We start from the raw sequence: 18,287 nt of genomic DNA on the forward strand, positions 1-18,287 counted from the left end.
AGCAGATTACGGTGAGGGGAAGCTGAGATGATTCAGCAATGAATTCCTGGTTATGAAACAATTCAGGGAAGATGCTTGTTTATTATGATGACATTTCAAGGTGAACAACATCGGTGAGGAATGGTGTTGCAACCAGAACTTTGTAAGCTGTGAGTTAACAGGAGGAGCCTGTTTCCAAAGCACGTGCTTATGCCAGGATGAAAACACATGACTTCCTTGCTCTTATGATGAACATACCTAAGGAACAGCCTGCTATCATTCTATAAGTGATGAAAATGACAATGATGATTAATGATTTATATACCTAAATTAGATGCTTTGGTGTGGTAATGGAATGTTACAGCTCGTTGCTGTCTTGAGGTGAAGAGTGGATGTGGTAAGTGATAAGAGTCTTGGGGAACACAGAGTGATTTAGGATAACTTGCATTCCACTCACTGCCAGCTAGATTTGATGATTCATTTAGAGAATTGTTAAGCATTTTGAAATTAAGTATTTGTGTGGCTTTTTGTCTCAGTTTTATCCCAGTGTTTAAAAACATTGAATTTTTTTGTCAAACAGAAACTTATTCTTCTGACTGATGTATGCGCTGTAATTGGTCTCTAGCCCCAAACTTATCTTACTCTGCAATTAACTTTGAATTTGTACCAGAAGCTCAATTTTCTAAGTGGTAGTAAGAACACAGGAATGAAGTTGTCCACATTTAACTGCACTGAAAAAAAAAAAGAAGCAAAAAACCTGCTGCAGCTAGAGAAGCCGCGGAAATAATTCTGTGAGTGATATTTTTATTATTGACCTTCCAGTAACAAACCTTCACATGTCTGTCATTTGTTTTAATCATAAAAAATCTATTAAACATAGGAAACAGGGCGAACGCACAAATAGGTCAATCTAAAAGTTAAAAGTACATCACTAATGATATTGAGAGCAGGGATAACCACACAACCAAGAATGCCTAAAAATGACAATATATTAACAAGGTAAATGAACAGTTTATTCACCTCTGTACACTTTGTACATACCCCATGTTATGAGAAGTTAAGAGACATCATAAGAGGCTGTTGTGGTTTAACCCCACACACCAATCAAGCCCCATGCAGCCCTTTGCTCACTCCCCACCAGTGGGATCAGGGAGTGAATTTGGAGTGAAGAAACTGGAAAACTAGTGAGATAGAGATAGTTTAATGTGGAAAGCAAAAACTGTGCACACAAGCAAAGCAAAAGAAGGAACTCATTCACTGTTTCCCATGGGCAAGCAGGTGCTTGGCCGCCTCCAGGAGGGCAGGGCCCCATCACATGTGATGATGACTTGGGAAAACAAATGCCATCACTCCAATCATCCCCCTTCCTCGTTCTTGCCCCCACATAAAGATACTGGACATGATGCCATAAGGTCTGGAGTATCTCCTGGGTCAGCTGGGGCCACCTGTCCTGGCTGTGTCTTCTCCCAGCCTCCCATGCACTCCCATACACTCATGGCAGCAGGAGAAGCAGAAAAGGCCTCAGCTCTGTGTAAGTCCTGCTCAGCAACAACAAAAGCAACATTATCAGCCTCGTGTTCAGCACAAAAATCCAAAACCAAGCCCCAAATCAGCCACTGTGAAGAAAACTACCCCAGCCAAAACCAGCACAGAAGCATGTCAAATTAAGCCTATCAAGCCTACCAAGCAAGTCTATTAAAATAAGTCACTCTCTTTTTTTTTATGTGTGTAAGAATCAGTCAAACACATATGCTAAAATCTACCCATGTAGTGAGGGATTTGGCTGAAGTTTTCTTATTGTGTAAATCCTCTGGCATACTTGAAATTGTCAAGGTGATAAAACTGACAGTACTTCAGTATATTAATGTATATGCTTGTTTGATGTGTGAAATTATCATGGCTGCTAATGACCATGCATAGTAATTGTAAGTATAATTCATTTTATTGCCTGGCCTTTTGATTGGTAGTAAAGATTAGGGTTAGATAATTATTCTTATCCTCAAGCCAGCTGGACCTTTTGAATGTTTCTGGTGGATTAGACATTGATCAGTATTTTTATTACCAGAAATGTGAAGATGCTTACTTGCAACGTGCTGAGATGAATGGTATTGAAAAGTATTTTCATAGCTGAGTTGCAATAGATGCTTTAAATATATGTCATAAATTACTGGTAATTATTATATCCCACAGCTTTTAATAAATGGTTATTAAGTATTTTTCAATATGTTAATAAATCATTCATATATTATCAGCATGTAAAACTTAAAACTCCACTGAAATAAAAGAAAAATATGGATTTAGTGGAATAAGATTACTTTATCAAAGTGCTTGATAAATAATTACCTTACTGGGAAGATGAATGACTTGAGTTTGTCTTTTTAAAACTTAATATAAGCCGCAAACAGATGTGACAAATTCCTTGATAAATACAGGCAAGAGATATTTTAACATTTTCTGACAAAACTCATTTCTGCAGGGTCTAACAGTTCTTTAGGTCTTTACTGAATTTATGGAAGAATTTTATTTGACATTCAAAATGGTTTGATATCATATCAGTGCTAACAATTAATGTAGTTGTTCAAATCATGTGGCAATTTGCATTCACGTGTTTGGAGGAAGAGAAAACCTCCCAAATACATATAATTCCTCAAAAGGTGAACTGTTTAGCACTGGTAAAGACTGGTGAGGAAAAGAACTTCTCTATAGGTCACTAGCATTTGTTGAAGTTAGTGAATTGATATCATGAAAACAAATAAAGAAGCACATAGTGTCTGTCTGTGATAGTGAATTAAGTAATGTGATTGACATTTTAGAGTAATCCAATATTAAATACAAGATGACAAGTGGGAATCCCTTACTACACAGTGTATGTGAACCTTAACTTTCCAGTTTTATAATTTTAACTTTCAGAATGGCAGGAAAAGCTCCAATTTTTTCCTGGGTCAAAACATGCTTCTGATCCATAGAGGTCAAAGGCACCAGCCTGAAATCTCACCAGATAGCTATGTCTTAAAATCTAAGTAATAGTTTTATTAATTAATCTGAAGGAAATTCTCAGCACAAGTTCAATGAATCCCTTGGATCTGTGTGTATCCCTTCTAACAGCTTTGGCCAAAACTCAGGACTGCAGGGGAGCACCCACTAGGCAAAGCCCTCTGCAGTGAACCTGACATCCTACCTCAAGATGAAGTGGATCAGAGGTGTGCAGGAAGTGGCTGTACACCCTATAAATGGAGAAGAACAGGAGTTCCAGCTCACAGAAATTGTATCTTATATTCTGAATCAAAGCATGTGTTGCTTGCTTTCCAAGGAATAATATGGAGCAAAGAAGACCTCCTTTCCTATGTTTTTTTTTTTTTCTTTTAGTTGATTCAATATACTTCATCACACAGTCAGCCAAACTAAATCAGTCTCTACTGAACTAAAAATTAGTAGCTGCTGTATGAGGTAGATGTTGTAATACTGCTGAGGCATGATCCAGGGCATAACTATAGGCTACTGCAGCTATGGGAGGGTTTGTACTTACAGGCATGTGAGAAAAACTTTCAATACTCTAAAGAAAATGCTTAGCTAATGAATTTAAGCCATCCTACAGTGAGCCTACTGAGACACAGCTCTAGAGCTGTGGAGATGGGCAGGGATCCCTCTGCAGGCCTGTGCATGCCTCATCCATCTTCTAAGATGCTGCTTATCTGGATCCACATCCAACCCTGCAGCTGCTCCGTGTGCTGCCAGTTGGTGACTACCATGTCAGTCAAAGGGCAGCTCCACCCTGTGGCTGAGAAGGTGCTTGGAGTATGTGGCTCAGCAGCTGCAGTCTGTGACCCGGCAGCACCCAGGTGTGGTATCTGTGAGGCTGCAGTCATAGCTGGTGTAAGGGCACCAGCTGCAGGCCACCGGTGCTTGTCTGCTGCTTCATTCCTGTGAACACACACGGCTGATGCTGCATTCCCTGGGAAGAGGGCACAGAGCCTGTCATTGTTGTGTGTAAAGACACTTGAGAATTTAAGCTGCAGAGCCTCACATCCCTCGGAATGTGAAACATTTGGGGAAAAGTTGCTGTTGACTGTGCTCTTCACAAGGGAAAATACAGGTATCTTGGGGACAATTTTAGGCAAATGAGGAGAGGAGAAAATGATAAAGCTTTCTATCACAGGTAGAAAACTGGCTTTGCTTCACAGAAATAACATATTCCCCAAAAAAGCCAGGGAGGAGAATGATGTCTTCTTTAAGTTTGATGTCTTCTTTAAGTTAGTCAGACACACAAAGTCATTTTGTGTGTAGTCTGACCAGTTCTTCCTGTCAAATGATATTCCTTTCCTCCCAATTAATTGAAAGGCTGAAATAAACCTCTTTAACTCTTTTCAACATGAATGACAAGTATTTGGACTATTTTACTAGAATGGGTTGTTTATTTACATGTAGGTATAATGACTCTTGAATGTAGTCATAAATAATGTACATATTTTCTTGTGTACTGAAAAAAATGAGTTCTTATTTATGTGATGGTAGTACTGAGGACTACAAAAATAGGTAACCTGATGTCTTTTGCCTTGACTAAAAATATTCACTATCACTGTGCAGCTATAGAGCCTAATAGCGATGGGACAGTGATAGTAGTTATGGGGAGACTGGCAGTAAGGAGAAGGAAAGATGAAATTCCTGTTCAGGAAGTATCCCTTATTCCAAGACCACTTTCTGGTATCAGGGACTGGGTTGGCTTAGGGACTTTGAACTCCAGCAGTACAGACCAGAAGACAAAGGGGATGTGCTGATGGATGTCTGGGCACTTAGGCTGACAACCTGCTGTTTTGTAAAGCTAAAGCTTCCTCAAGGTGTGACTCAATGCAGCTGCTGAACTGGAATTATCAAATTGTCTGAAAATCACTAACCAAAGAATGATTACCCCAGGAAGAAGTGCAACCAGGAGACCAGAAGAGCTGGAGTATACTAACCGTGCCAGCAAACCACAAAAGACCTCAAAGCAGTGCAAGAACTGGAGGGGATGCCTTCAGTAGTGAAAGGTATTATTTGGAAAAGGATTTCCTCTAAGAATTTATCACTGCTATGCCTATTTATTTTGCCTCAGGTTAAGGTAATTTAGTAATTTAATTGCTCTTCTCATTAAGATACTGAGAAACTGAATGAGGATGGTATTCACATTTACACAAAGTGTCGAGCAGATTTGTTGTCATGCTGTCACCATTTTGGTCATGCCTCACCAGTGACCTCAGCCTTTCGAGGGCCCACAAGGTTTGGTGCTGGGACAGCGAGGTTGGTGAGTTCAAAAGGCATTAGCAGGCACCACATGTTCTGAATGGTCATGTTGCTGGGAACAGATTTATTTTATGCACTGATGGTGAAACTCCTGGAGTCTAAAAGATCTCTGAAGAACCCACAGGGAGAAGATATTACTTCTAAACCTCACCTAGCCTGAGAACCCTGCTTCAGACTTTTTCTCTCAGAGAAATTCAGTATGATGGATACCTGGGAGTGAAACATATCCCCTGTCTTCAGTCTGCTGATCAACAGCTTGGTTAGCAAAGTTTAAGCATGCAATGGTTCCCACAGAAGTTCTGTGCTTTGATTAATTTCCACTGAGTCTGTTCAGATGGAAGCTGACAGCTTTTCTTCTGGTTGATGGGCAAAGAATCAGTTAATCATGTTCTGAGAATGACTTTGTCACATTAACTGTGTCAACTGCTGTCATAGCATGACAGCTATGCTGTATTAACAAAAATGAAAATTAAAAAAGGTATAATTCCACATAATATTTTTCTAGACAGAGAAATATGGTGCAGTTGAAACTTCAGCCCTTTTCATCTAGTTATTTGCAGAAATGAAAATGTAGAGAAATTTTACAGTGAAACTCCCACTGTAAAACCCATTTATGCTGCAGGTCATGATTGAAAAACACTGGTTTATATTTACTAAGAGAGGCTTATGTGGCTTATCTGCTTCAACTGCTCTTGTGAGAGAAAATTGCCTACCATTTGTGCTGTTGCTGCCATTTTCTCCTGCTCAAGAAAAAAGCATTGCCTGAAGATGGGCTTTAGAGTATTTTGCAGGGCATTAAGTCTAAAAGTTAAGTTGCAGATTCTCATAGGACTGTAGGAGTGGTTTTCCTAATCTGGTATCTTGTAGTTTTGTATGGATCAGAATTGTGATAAGCTCAGACCAGACTAACACACACAGATCTCACTGCAATTGGAGTGCAAGTCAGTGCACACGCTTAACAGTGCAGACATTTTAAAAGTAGAAAAATACAGGGTCTCTTGTAAGCAGCTACATGGGCTGGGGAAGACTATGTTGAGAAACAGAGTATGTTGAGGGGCAAGAGACAAAGGTCATGTATGTCCTAGCAGACATGGACAGCTATGAAAAGGTTTAGCACTCATGATCTGTGCATAAGTAAATGCCATCTTTCCCCTTGAGGAAGCAGTACAGCAGCACAGAGCTTTTAACAAATTTTTTAGCAGAGTGATATGCTTTTGTGACAACTATTTAACCTTGAGAGATTTCATTCCATGGTTTCAGCAAGGATTACAGTAAATGATCAATTTAGGTAAAGTCACAATCTAATTAAACAAATTCAGTCTAAATCCCTGCTGGGCCAGTAAAGATTTGTCTGTCAAATACCTCTAAGCATTTTCATTTTCTATAGCAACAGTTAATTGGATATGGAACTGTCAGTTTAAATGCTTTAAATGAGGCTGATGGGATTAGTAATTGAATGCTGGGATTAATGATTTATAGCTGGTTTTGCTGCCCTGTTCCTTGCTTACAGCTATGCTTGTGATAACTCCCTATTCTTCTCAGATGGATGGAATAGTTTAATAGTGTAACTGCAATATAATTGTGTAGAATGAAATCCAGGCATGATACAGTAGCCAGGTAGCCAGTGTATTCCTGTTGACACAGAGAACAATTTTTAATACTGCATGGAGCAAAGAATTATGATCAAAATGCTAAAAGCAAGAACTCTAAGAGCAGCTGCCTAACTTCCACAGCTAACAGTTGGAACTGAAGGTCTCCGTCACTCTCCAATTAAAGTAGTCTTTCATGTTTGAGTCAGAAAGCAAACCTCAGTGTGGTGAAATTAAATCCAAGGCTGTGAGTGGAGGCTGACAAAGGGATTTCTGCAAGAGGTAGCAGGATTTCAAAGGGGATGGAAGAGATTAAGTCTGTGCTCTGCCAAAGCGTCTCTGCTGTTGGAGAAAGACCTGACTGCAAAGTGTAGTCATGTAGAGGAGTCTCATTGGGGATGCTTGAATCTCTCAGCTTGTTGGGAACTGAAGAGAAGGATAGAAGCATTTAGGGAAGTGGTTACACTGTTCTCTGTGTGATTTTTAAGATCCCTCTTTGCTGCTTTAAAAGACCAGAAATACAGTGTGCTCCTTGGGGTGTCACAGCTTTCAGGACCAACTAACCTGTTCCAGGAACTTCTTAATTCTCACAGCAACCCAGAGTCAGAAAACTTTACCATTTGTTTGCCTTTTAAGCTGAAAATGCTAGCATGGTCTTGTTGGTATAAAAAGGAATTTTGTTTTTTGTGTCCAGATGATCACTGTAGTGCTTGAGGAAGAAAGCTATAAGGAAAAATTTCTGGGGCACTGTCATGTGTACATAAATTACAGAGCACTGTGATGTATACATAAATTACAGAGACAAATGAATTTGTCATTTTGCATTACATGTAGGCCTCCAAAACCACTCTTAATGTCAGAGGGACCCTTATATACCCTAAACTGAAAATTTAGGTTCTTCTTAATTAAGTTCCCTTCAGAATTAAAATGAGTCAGTGCATATATAGAGTGTCTGTTGAACACAGTATAATAATACTTATTTCAGTATATTAAATTAGAACATGTTTCTGTTCTAAAGATTCTATCTTGGGAAACATTATCTGAAAGAGCTAACAACATTAGATGTTATAATTACTAGTATTTATGATGTAGTTATAAACAATTATAAAGTAAATTATTGTAACTATTTAGAAATAATTACAAAATAATGATTGTAATAATAACCTTGTAGTTATTTATATTTATTATATATCATACTATATTTTAATTTACCAGAAATAATCAAACAGGAAATTCAAAGTTATGCTGTGCATATTTCAGTTCATATTTCAGAATAAGCCAAGTTCAGCTGAAATGTGGAAATAGATTTATAGCCTTTGCTCATTATCCAAGATTTAAGATTAGGTTTTCAGGCTCAGCTTCAGCTGCAAGCAGTTTGGTATTCAGAAATCTCTGTATTTATCAGCTTCTGTCTCTCTCTTGTATGTGAACTCCATTTAGTTCAGGAAATACTTTTTTTGTTGTTGTTCCTTCCTGTAATTAGCTCTATTAAAAAACCCAACTCATTCTTGTCTAACCTCGATTAGACTATCTTTTTTTCCCTTTTGTTCCTTATGCAGAGGCATTCATCTCTTTGACTGGTCTGGACCCTTCCAGCATACATTGTTCATATTAATTATTTTTTTTAATATATATACTTAGTATTCAGACCAATGATTCTATTCTGGAACAATGATAAAAGCCAGAAAAAGGAAATATATAATCCCGTTTTTGGTCTCAGAATGACATTTTTTTCTTCAAAATACTCTTGCAATTAATTTTCCTTCTAGACATCAGGCTTTCCTCCTTTCTGCTTTTATTTATATAAAGGAATGCAGCTATTTCAATGATCGTCTGATGAAGTGATAGTTCTAGGAATAGGAATGTATTGTAAGATGAAAATTAATGGAGCCTTTCAGAACTTGAAATGAGAGCGAGATGCCTTTTTTCATCTCCCAGCTCAGTAGGTCCTATCTTCAACCTTATTTTGATTTGTGATTCAGGAAACCTTGATTGATTCACTGGCACATTTTGAGCTGATCTAACTTGAAATGTTAATTACTGGAAATGTTAGAACACTTTAGAGTTAAAAAGGGCCTGAATGGTGGTATAACTGAAAGTCATAACATAAGAAATTCCATGTCAACAGAAGAAATTAGATCTTATTCTAATTTCACATCTTTAAAATTGTAATTATTGAAGCAAGAAAAAATACTGGAGATATTTTCAGTTATAATGGGAGGAATGGGGACTATTCAGTTTTACTATTTCATTCTGAGAATCAAAGTCACATCTGCCTTTCAGGTCCATTGTTCAGCCTTGGAAGAGGCTTACTCCACTTTGGATGGCTTTACCCCAGTTTTGGGTTGCATGCAGATATCCCAGTTAGATATTTGTACCAAGTGCTTTAGTTTTTCTATATAAATTCACAGAATCAATTCGGTTGGACAAGATCTCTGACATCATGGAGTCCAACCTGTGACCCAACACCCCCATGTCAGCTAGAGCATGGCACAGAGTGCCACATCCAGTCTTTCCTTAAACACCTCTGGGGAGGGTGACTCCCCCACCTTCCTGGGCAGCCAATTCTAATATCTAAATGCTATTTCTGTAAAGAAATTCTTCCTAACATCCAACCTAAACCTCCACTGGTGTACCTTAAGACTATGTTCTTGTGTGCTGTTGCTGGCTGCCTTGGAGAATAGGCTGAACCCTACAAATTTCATTTTAGGGAATTATAGAAAGCAATAAAGTTTCCCCTGAGACTCCTTTTCTCCAGGATAAACACCCCAGCTCCCCTCAGATGCTCATCAGACTTGTACTCTGGACCCTTCACCAGCTTTGTTGCACTTCTCTGGATACAGCCCACCACCTCAAAGTCATTCCTGAACTGAAAGGCTCAGAACTGAACACAGGATTCAAGGTGTGGCCTGTCCCATGCCAAGTACAGAGGGACAATCACTGCCCTGGTCCTGCTTGCCACACTATTCCTGACACAGACCAGGATGCCATTGACCTTCTTGGCCATGTGGGCACACTGCTGGCTCATGTTCAGAAGCTGACAACCAGAGCTTCCAGGTCCTTTTCTCCACCAGGTCCCTGTCCAGCCACTCTGCCCTAGCCTGTGGCACTGCAGGGTGTTGTGGCTAAAGCACAGAACCCGGCACCTGGACTTGTTAAACCTCACATTGTTGGATTCTGTCCATCTATCCAGCCTGTCCAGGTCCCTTTGCAGAGCCCTCCTACCCTCCAGCAGATTGACACTTGCACCCAACTCGGTGTTGTCCATGAATTTGCTGATTCAATCCCCTCATCCAGACCATCAGTGAAGACATTAAACAGGACTGGCCCCAGCACTGATCCCTGGGGGACACCACGAGTGACCAGATGCCAACTGGATGCAGCACCACCACTCTCTGGGCCCAGCCAACCAGACAGTTCTTAACGCAGCGAAGGGTGCACCGGCCCAAGATGTGGGCTGCCAGCTTTTGCAGGAGTATGCCATGGAAGACGATGCCAAAATGATTGTTCCTTTTATACATATTGTTCATATATATTTGTAGTTCTGCAGACTGTTCTTATATAGTTATACATTTACTTCAGAACTTTTCCTATTAGACATGAGAATCCTGAGGGCCTGTTCTAATCTTGCTTCGTATGGGAATCAAGACCAAGAAACCTTCCCAAGACACTTTCTCACCTTACCAAGGAAGGTGGCTTTAGAAGAGGTTGAACCAAGAAGGGGAATTCTTCATTTGTGTTTCTAACTGGGGAGTCTTGTCAGTCTTGTCTATGCTAATTTGCTAAACTTATAAAACTCTACATGCCCTATATCACGTGTGCATCTTTGGCACATTTTTGGTGTGCATTTCAGCATGTTGTGCACCTGGAGGGATCTTCATTTGAATCATAACATTTTATTACCTAACCTTGTCTGGCTCTTGATTTTAGGGCTCAAAAGGTGACAAAGATGGTGGCAAAGGTGTCATATTGATACAAATTTAAAGGTTTAGTTGATCAAACCTCTTCATTTTTCAGTATACATACTAAATCTCTTGAGGTCTGGGAGTTTTATTTGTTTTTAAATTACCAAGGTTTTGTTAACTGTGAAGGATGGGGAAAAACAGCTGGTCAGCTGTTTACATCAACAGGTACAGCAATGCTTGTTTTAGTTTGAAGGCCAGCAAGGGTCCTTTGGCTAAATTACAGGTGAGTAACATTTTAGGGAAAAGAAATGACTAAATGTTGAAGTGAAATAATAAGGATGTCATTTATTTCTTCCTGGAGTGTACATTTAAATCAAACCTTGTTGGAGAATTTTGCTCAGAAATGGCTTATAGAGTTTCGTTCAGACATGCCATAATCATATACAGCTGATGGAAAAGTAAAAGGCAGCTGTGAGGAGCAAATTTTCACAGCCTGTTTCTGTAAACAACAAAGTTCTCAGGCTGTTTTTTCATAACAGATAAACATTCTGTCCTTGGCTGGTATGGGAAAAGCAAAAGTTGACAAACATGGAGGCCTTGAGAACTTTCATAACAGGGTGAGAAAATAAATCTTGGTTTCAAAAACAAACCACAGGTATTGAAAACAAAAGGAGGGATTAATGTGTAATCTGTAACCTATGATGAGCTCGGGTTTTGCAATATGTATGAGCTTACTTAACACTGTTATAAAATGTGCATGGTGGATCAATAAATCGGAGTTTGATGCTGATCAGAGGATGGGTCGTCTCCCTTCGCTTCTACAAAACCTGTTGCTGATGGCTGCATCCCATGTGTGGGTTTGTGCTCCAGAGCAGCCCTAGTGCACACAGCCCAAGGTTCTTGTGGATGAAACCACTCAGGTGATGCATTGTTCTCCAGCCACTATGGGCAGGTGCAACAGAGGAAAGAATGGGAAGACTCTTCCTGTGGCTGGTGGCATCTTGAAGAACTCTATAGTAAGGTGATAGGGAACACAACTGAATCCTGAAGAGGCCGTGGAACTTCTCCAGGCACCTGTATTTTCTGGATTTAAAATTGTTGTATTATCAGTTCTGTACAGCAGGAAGAGGAAAATAGGTGCTATGATTTTAATTGAAGGAAAAGGAATGCCTTACACTTTAGCCAGCCTTCAGCAGGATTTTTGACCACTTCAGACTACCTATACCATCCTCTAAGGGCAAAGCCTAAAATCATCATAACTAGTTGTATGTGATGAGGCCTTCAAGTGCATTTTGAAACACATCATAATTTTCTACAAACCATGAGAACCTAGACAATCCCATTGCCTTGAAATTAAAGAAAAGTCCAACCATTATTTTCCCTTTTTGTAAATAGCTAGTACTGTGCAAAACTGAGATACAGATATTGAAAGCAGAGTCACGGAGGGTTTTGGCAGTGCCATGGCCAAGGCAATTTTCATCACGTGAGTTTAGGTGGGAAGTGACAAGTAACTAATAGTAATAGCTGGGGGAAAACTGCTCACAGACTAGGAATAGAGGAGGACAGTCAGGATTTTGGGAGGAGTTGTACACTGGAATGGGATATGGCCTTTGATGTAAGTGCTACCTGTGTAAATTGCAAAGGAACTACAGTGTTAGCGTTGGCTTTTCTGTTTGTTCTCAGATTTACTTATACTGCCTTTGTTTGAAACACAGAAGTCTGACCAGCACTTTCCTATACTTCAGTTGTGCCAAAGTGAGGAATGAAAGACAAAACTATTCCATGGAAAAACATTTGTCAGGTGCTCTGCAAAATTGAGTATTTCTATGCAATTTTAAGTCATGTTTATTTTGCATAAATATCTTACCACTTCTTAAATTAGTGTTTATTATTTTAAAGGCCAAGTATACAACCCTATAGTGGATGTATATCAAAGATGTAACTAATCAAGCATTTAACTGTGTTGTACACTGGAGAAATTATTTTAGGGCTTAAAGTCTAACACACTTAGGATTTTTTATTTTTTTAATGTCAATTGTTTAACACTGTGAATTATAAATTTAGGCTTTAAATATTTATTCTGTTAACTGATTAAAATAATTTATTATTTTAGTGTTCTAAGAAACAGAAAACTAAAGACAAAAGTATATTTAAACTGTTGTGTGTGCACTACAAATTCTGTAATTGCGGAAAAAAAGGTTGGCATTGCTCTGATGGCTTAAAGAAAAATTGAGATGATATTTGATTAAATGACAGAAAAAATAGCACTTCAGAATTTTTGCAGTTAGGATGAAGAATTTATTGTATGTACAGTTAAGCAACTCTACTGTAGATGTAGTTCCTCTTTAAAGAAAATGAATACAGTAATCAAAATAGTTCTAGCATGGAAATTACAATACAGACTGAAACTTGACTAAACCAAAAAGTAGTTATTTGACTTGAAAGAACACAGAACCTGAAACAACAAATCGCAGTTTGCATCATTAACCAAGGACAGTAAAAAACTGTACAGTACAAGCAACACGTTACAATAAGTTATGACAAATAAGGCAGTCTTTCTCATTTAGGACAAAAGGGATAAAGGGAAAGGTATTAAAATCTCATAAAACCACCGTATCTCTTTTCCATCTCTGGGACTTCTTTGGAATAAGTTTCCCCATCTTCTTCTGAAGGGAGAATGGAGTCGGCAAAGCGCTTAAGGAACCCACCATATCGTTTCTGGTAATCCAGCCACCACTCTGGCCTGCCCACTCTTCTCATGAAGCCACCATATCTCTTTTGCAGCTCTTTGGCCTCGTCTTCCAACTCAGGGCTGCGCTTTGTGCTTCTCATGAACCCTCCGTATCTTTTGCTGACATCGCCGTCGTTTTCATTTACGTCTCGGTAGTGCGCCGCTTCGGGGTTATCCCCTGTTCCCAGAAGCTCCTTCAGGAGGTCAGAGGAGTTGGCAAGGGCATCATCATCCGAGTCTTTCTTCATAAACCCTCCATACCTCTTAGCCAGGATTTCTCCTCCATTAGCTTCATCCTCTGGCTCTGCCCGATAGAGCTCATCCATTTTCTTCATGAAACCCCCGTATCTTTTCATGAAGCCTCCGTACTTCTTCGCAAGCAAATGGTTCTCGTCCAGCTCTTTCTTGTCTCCTGGAGCAATGTTGCCATCCTCAGAAAGATCCAGCTTTGCCAGTTGCAAGAGCTCCTTGCAGGTCTCCCAGGCTTTGGCAGAAGGCAGTTTTCCTTCGCATTCTAGTGTACATGCCTGAAAAATGGATGTGGTTCGCTGAGAATTATTTGATAGTAACTATCACCTCGCTACGACCTTATCTTAGATTTATAAGATTGTTATAAAAGAGCATGAGCGAGCCTCTCTGTGAGTGGCTTGGAAGAAATGCTCTTTGGGAACAGCTGGTTTGGTACCTGTGTGGTTTGAAGTTCTTCATATCCCTCTCTGAAGAACCAGGTAGTCTCCACTACAAGATAATATGAATTGTGGATCCTCTATGTTAAGGTTGCCATTATGCTTCTGTTTCAAAGGAAGCCAAAAGTACAGTTCCTGTATCTGCCTTACACTTGTGAGAGTTATGATTTATTTTTTAAAATTTACTACTGGGAAGCTAAAAACCAATTGTTGTTTGCTTCATAATGCAAGTGTAGAAATGTATTCAATCTTCATAATTGAAAGTATAATTCAGAAACTTTAGAAAAGCTGAACAGCATGGTCATTGCAAAGAAGCCAGCTGTGCTGCACTCTTCAGGATCTTCAATACACTGAATAGCTTTAAAGGCTGTGTGTTGCCATTTGTTTCTCGTTGTACATGTTGGAATGGATCATTCCAACATGTACCAATAGAAATGCAGAAATACAGGCTCTCTTAGGGTAGGATCAAAGTTCTAGTTTTGCTAGCTGGAAAGCAGTGATCATCAAAGAGACAGAAAAAAAATCCTAAGCTGTGTTGTTTCTGACTGTATTGAAAAATTGTCAGGCTACAACATGAAAAAAGCTTTCAGTACCTTATCCATATCTCATAACCTGTCTTGTGATGATAATAACATGGATATTAGCTACTCTTATCTCTCTTGTGTCAGGGGAATTTACTTTTTGTGCAGCCATACCCTTAAGTTGTAAAATAAGGTGATTCCAGTGTTCTTTTTTCTTGCCTGTGGTTTTCATACCACAATGGGTAAAGAAAAATCATCAATATTTTCAATAAGAGAAACACTCATTCTGACTATAGATGATATGTTCTAAGGATCCTAACATATTTTAAAATGTGAAATTAAACTCCAGCACAGCACTGTCTGATAGCTTATTGTCCACTGCAAAGTCTGTCTCTTCAGCCTCACTTCACTCTAAGAAATTTAAATATGACTTTTTTGGTATGATCACAAGAAAATTAAAGGGATTTATATATTTTGTAATACAATAATTTAACTGCCACTACATGCTGATTACTATATATTATAGTCATGCTGTAGGGAGAGTAAGATTTCAGCTTCAGTCTGAATTGCTCTAAATCAAAGAAAGAATAGGTCTCTCTCTTCCTCAATTAGTTTTAATAACCTCCTATTGTCAGATGAACATACTTCATAAATGTAAGTGACCAGGTACAGCATGAAATGTCTGGCATCTAACAAATCCAGGATAATAAAATACTAATACCTAGAAACAATAGTTTCCAAGAATTGTTTGTACATGTTTGACAAATACAAGATATGCTTCTTTGCTTGTTTAGTTAATAAACTAAAGATTGCTTCTTTACCTGTTTAGTTAATAAACATTCTTACAGAACAGAACATTGATTCTTTAATGGCTACTGAAGGTGTGCAAGAGAGACTGTCAAAATAGACATGCAGAATATATACTCTGAAAAACCCTCCCTCCATAAGGGCAAACTACCACTTTTTTTACCCTAGTTGATATTAAAACTAAAGTTTGATTGAAAGCTAATGTAAGCAGAGAGAAAAAAAAAAAAAAAGAAAAAAGTAGAGGGAACTGTTTGGCCAGCTGTCCAAATAATATTGCCCTTTTGAGCCTGCTATGGTAAAGAGCTCTTGAGCTTTTGGAGTAAGTAGAAGTACTCAGTGGTTCCTAATTCTGTGTAAGGCTAGTGAGCCCAGCCCTTCCTTTTGCATGATCCCAAGTAACCAGTGACATGAGAGGAACAAATTTTTAAGATCATTTAGATGTGCCGAGAGCACAATGCCTCAATGTGTGTGTGTTTGAGGTCAGGAACAACCGATGCCACTGGCAAAGTACTTGGCAGCCAGAGTTCCCACCTTCTTCAGGAAGGGAAGAGGGACCCCAGACTTGCACTGAAGCCCAATCTTTAGATTTCAAGTTGAATTGCCTCTATGACTATTCTTTAAAATTATTTCAACATCATAAGAATTACAGATAACCCCCATCCCCAGTCTCCCTCATTCTGGACTTAGCACAGTTTGTCTAAGAAGCCAGCATCTTCCACAGGTATATTCCTAACGCTGTGCAGCACCGGGCGGAGAGGAGGAACAGCGAAGGTACTGCTACTCAAATCGGCGTTAAACACACTTTTTTTTTTAGTGAGATTTCAGGCAGATCTTTTCAGCTCGACAGCCGTCCTGCCCGGAGAGAACTCATCTTACCATGGAGCCAGCGGACAAGGGTCGGGACCCTCCCTCCCGTTCCGCTCGCCTTCCCCCCGTCCTGTCGGTGCTGGAATGCCCTGGAGGGGCAGCGTCCCCTCCGTCCCTTGCAGAGATGCCCTCTCCGGTCGGATTTCCCTTCCTCCTTACGTTTTCATTCGGCCTTTTCCTGGCTGCCCGCGGGGCTGCTCGGCGGTGTCGCTTGTCCCCGTCCCCGCAGGCCGCCTCTCGCCGTCGGGCAGCGGGAGGGACGGGAGGGACCGGGGCTCCTCGGGGCGCTCTGGGTTTCTATCAGTGCTCTCCGCTCGCTCCTCGCCCTCTGCCCAGCGCCCCTGAACCCACTTCTCCCTCTCTCCCCTCTTCAGAAAAAGCGTCTTCCAAGCGACCCCGGTCACTTCCCCCACTATTTATTTTTCTTATTTCGCTGTTTTTCCCCGCTCCCCCTTTCCTCCCTCCAAAGTTAGCGGGGAAGCGGCCCGGCCGCGGGGATCCAGGGCTCGGAGGCACTCCCGGCCCCGGTGCCGCTTACCAGGGGGTGGATGCCGGCGCGGGGTCCCAGGTGGTAGGCGCAGGCGGCGCAGTCGCGGCCGCAGTCGGCGCGGGCCCTCGGGAGCAGGCAGGTGCTGAGGGCCAGCAGCGAGCAGCCGAGTCTCAGGAGCAACGCCATGGGGCTGCGAGAAGGAGAGGTCAGCCGGCAGCCGCCTCCTCCCGCTCCCACCCCGGCACGGCCTCCCCCAGCCTCGGAGAAGGAGAAGGCGGCGTGAAAGGGCTCAAACCAACTCCGCTAAACTCACGCTTTTTAGAGCGGGCGTGATGGCGCTTGCGAGGTAAGCGGGAGCTTTAACCAAGCGGGCGCTTGGCAGCTGCAAGGCAACTGACCTGCGTCCGGATCGGGAGCGCACCCGGAGGATGAAGCGCCCAGAAGACCCCGTTTGGTGACAGTGCTCGTCCCCAAACACTTTATCCCTCCCTGTCTGCCAAAGCCGGCACCGCAGGGGGAGAAGGGACCGCGAAGCGGCACGGACGGGATCCCGGCCCCTCCCGGGATGGGTTTCCCACCGGGATGCCCCGAGCAGCCTCCCCAACACCGGCACCAGCCCCGGCAGAGCCGCCCCGGCCCTTCCCGGTCCCGGCCGCGGGCAGAGCAGCTCCTCACTCACACACGCTGCCCTCGGGGCTCCCGGGAGTTGCTGAGAGAAAGGAGCTGCGCCTTGCTGAAGCCTCGGCGTCGGAGCCACTGATCTTTATAGCGAGACCGAGCAGCCTACGGAGAAGCCCCGGGGGAGGCAGGCAGGGCAGAGCCGAGCCGAGCCGAGCCGAGCCGGGCCTGCTGGCAGCTCCAGCGAGGGCGGCTCGGGGGGCGCCGAGCCGAGCCCGCTGCCGGGGCCGGGCGCGCCGCTGCAGAGCGTGTGCGGGCGGCGGCGGCGGCACTTTATAATTGGGGACCGCGGGGACAGGGCGGCCTCCCCCAATCGCCGTCGGGCTCCCGCTGACGCGGCCGCTACGACATCCCCCCCGGCACCACCGCCCCGCCATCCGTGACTCCAGCGGGGCCCGGGATGAGGGGGTGTGTGTGCCCCTGCCACCGGGGAGGGGCAGCGCCGAACCGGCCCCGCCAAAGTTACCGGGGGAAGTTTAGCCGGGGGCGGGCGGGGAATGAGACAGCCCGTGAGTCATGCGGGGGTGGGCGTGAGGGACCGGGAAAGGCGCCCCGGGGCTGCGGCAGCCCCTCGGAGCTAACCCCATTCCCCGGGCAGCGGAGCAGGCTCCCCAAAGAGCCTCGCACAACGCGGAGAGTGGGACTGAGTTTGGGAATTTTGGGGGTTTTTTGTGGTGTTTTATTTTTGTTTGTTTGTTTTTTGCTTGTTTTTAATTCTTTTTTCCTTCTCTGTTTCCTCCCTCTCTGCTACTCCGCC

General features: G+C 42.2%; 1 protein-coding gene across 1 annotated transcript; it reads right to left on the reverse strand.

Annotated features, from left to right (window-relative positions):
* Window positions 1–13,025: 13,025 nt before the first annotated feature.
* PENK (proenkephalin) lies at window positions 13,026–17,907 on the reverse strand. The gene is made up of 3 exons (XM_058816765.1): window positions 17,534–17,907; window positions 16,901–17,042; window positions 13,026–14,008 (listed from the first exon to the last, which is right to left on the reverse strand). Exons 1-3 carry the CDS (start codon window positions 17,905–17,907, stop codon window positions 13,343–13,345), a joined length of 1,182 nt encoding a protein of 393 aa, XP_058672748.1. The 3' UTR covers window positions 13,026–13,342.
* Between the last annotated feature and the right edge of the window lie 380 nt (window positions 17,908–18,287).

Source organism: Ammospiza caudacuta, chromosome 1 (assembly GCF_027887145.1).
Source record: "Ammospiza caudacuta isolate bAmmCau1 chromosome 1, bAmmCau1.pri, whole genome shotgun sequence".
Classification (NCBI taxonomy): Eukaryota; Metazoa; Chordata; class Aves; order Passeriformes; family Passerellidae; genus Ammospiza; species Ammospiza caudacuta.

Excerpts from the sequence above, each read along its gene's own strand:
- PENK (XM_058816765.1), bottom strand. The coding sequence starts at position 17,907 with ATGGCGGGGCGGTGGTGCCGGGGGGGATGTCGTAGCGGCCGCGTCAGC. Across the intron at positions 17,043-17,533 it reads GGGAGCCCCGAGGGCAGCGT|CCCCATGGCGTTGCTCCTGA; the intron begins GTGTGAGTGAGG and ends TCCTTCTCGCAG. Across the intron at positions 14,009-16,900 it reads GCGCCGGCATCCACCCCCTG|GCATGTACACTAGAATGCGA; the intron begins GTAAGCGGCACC and ends TCCATTTTTCAG.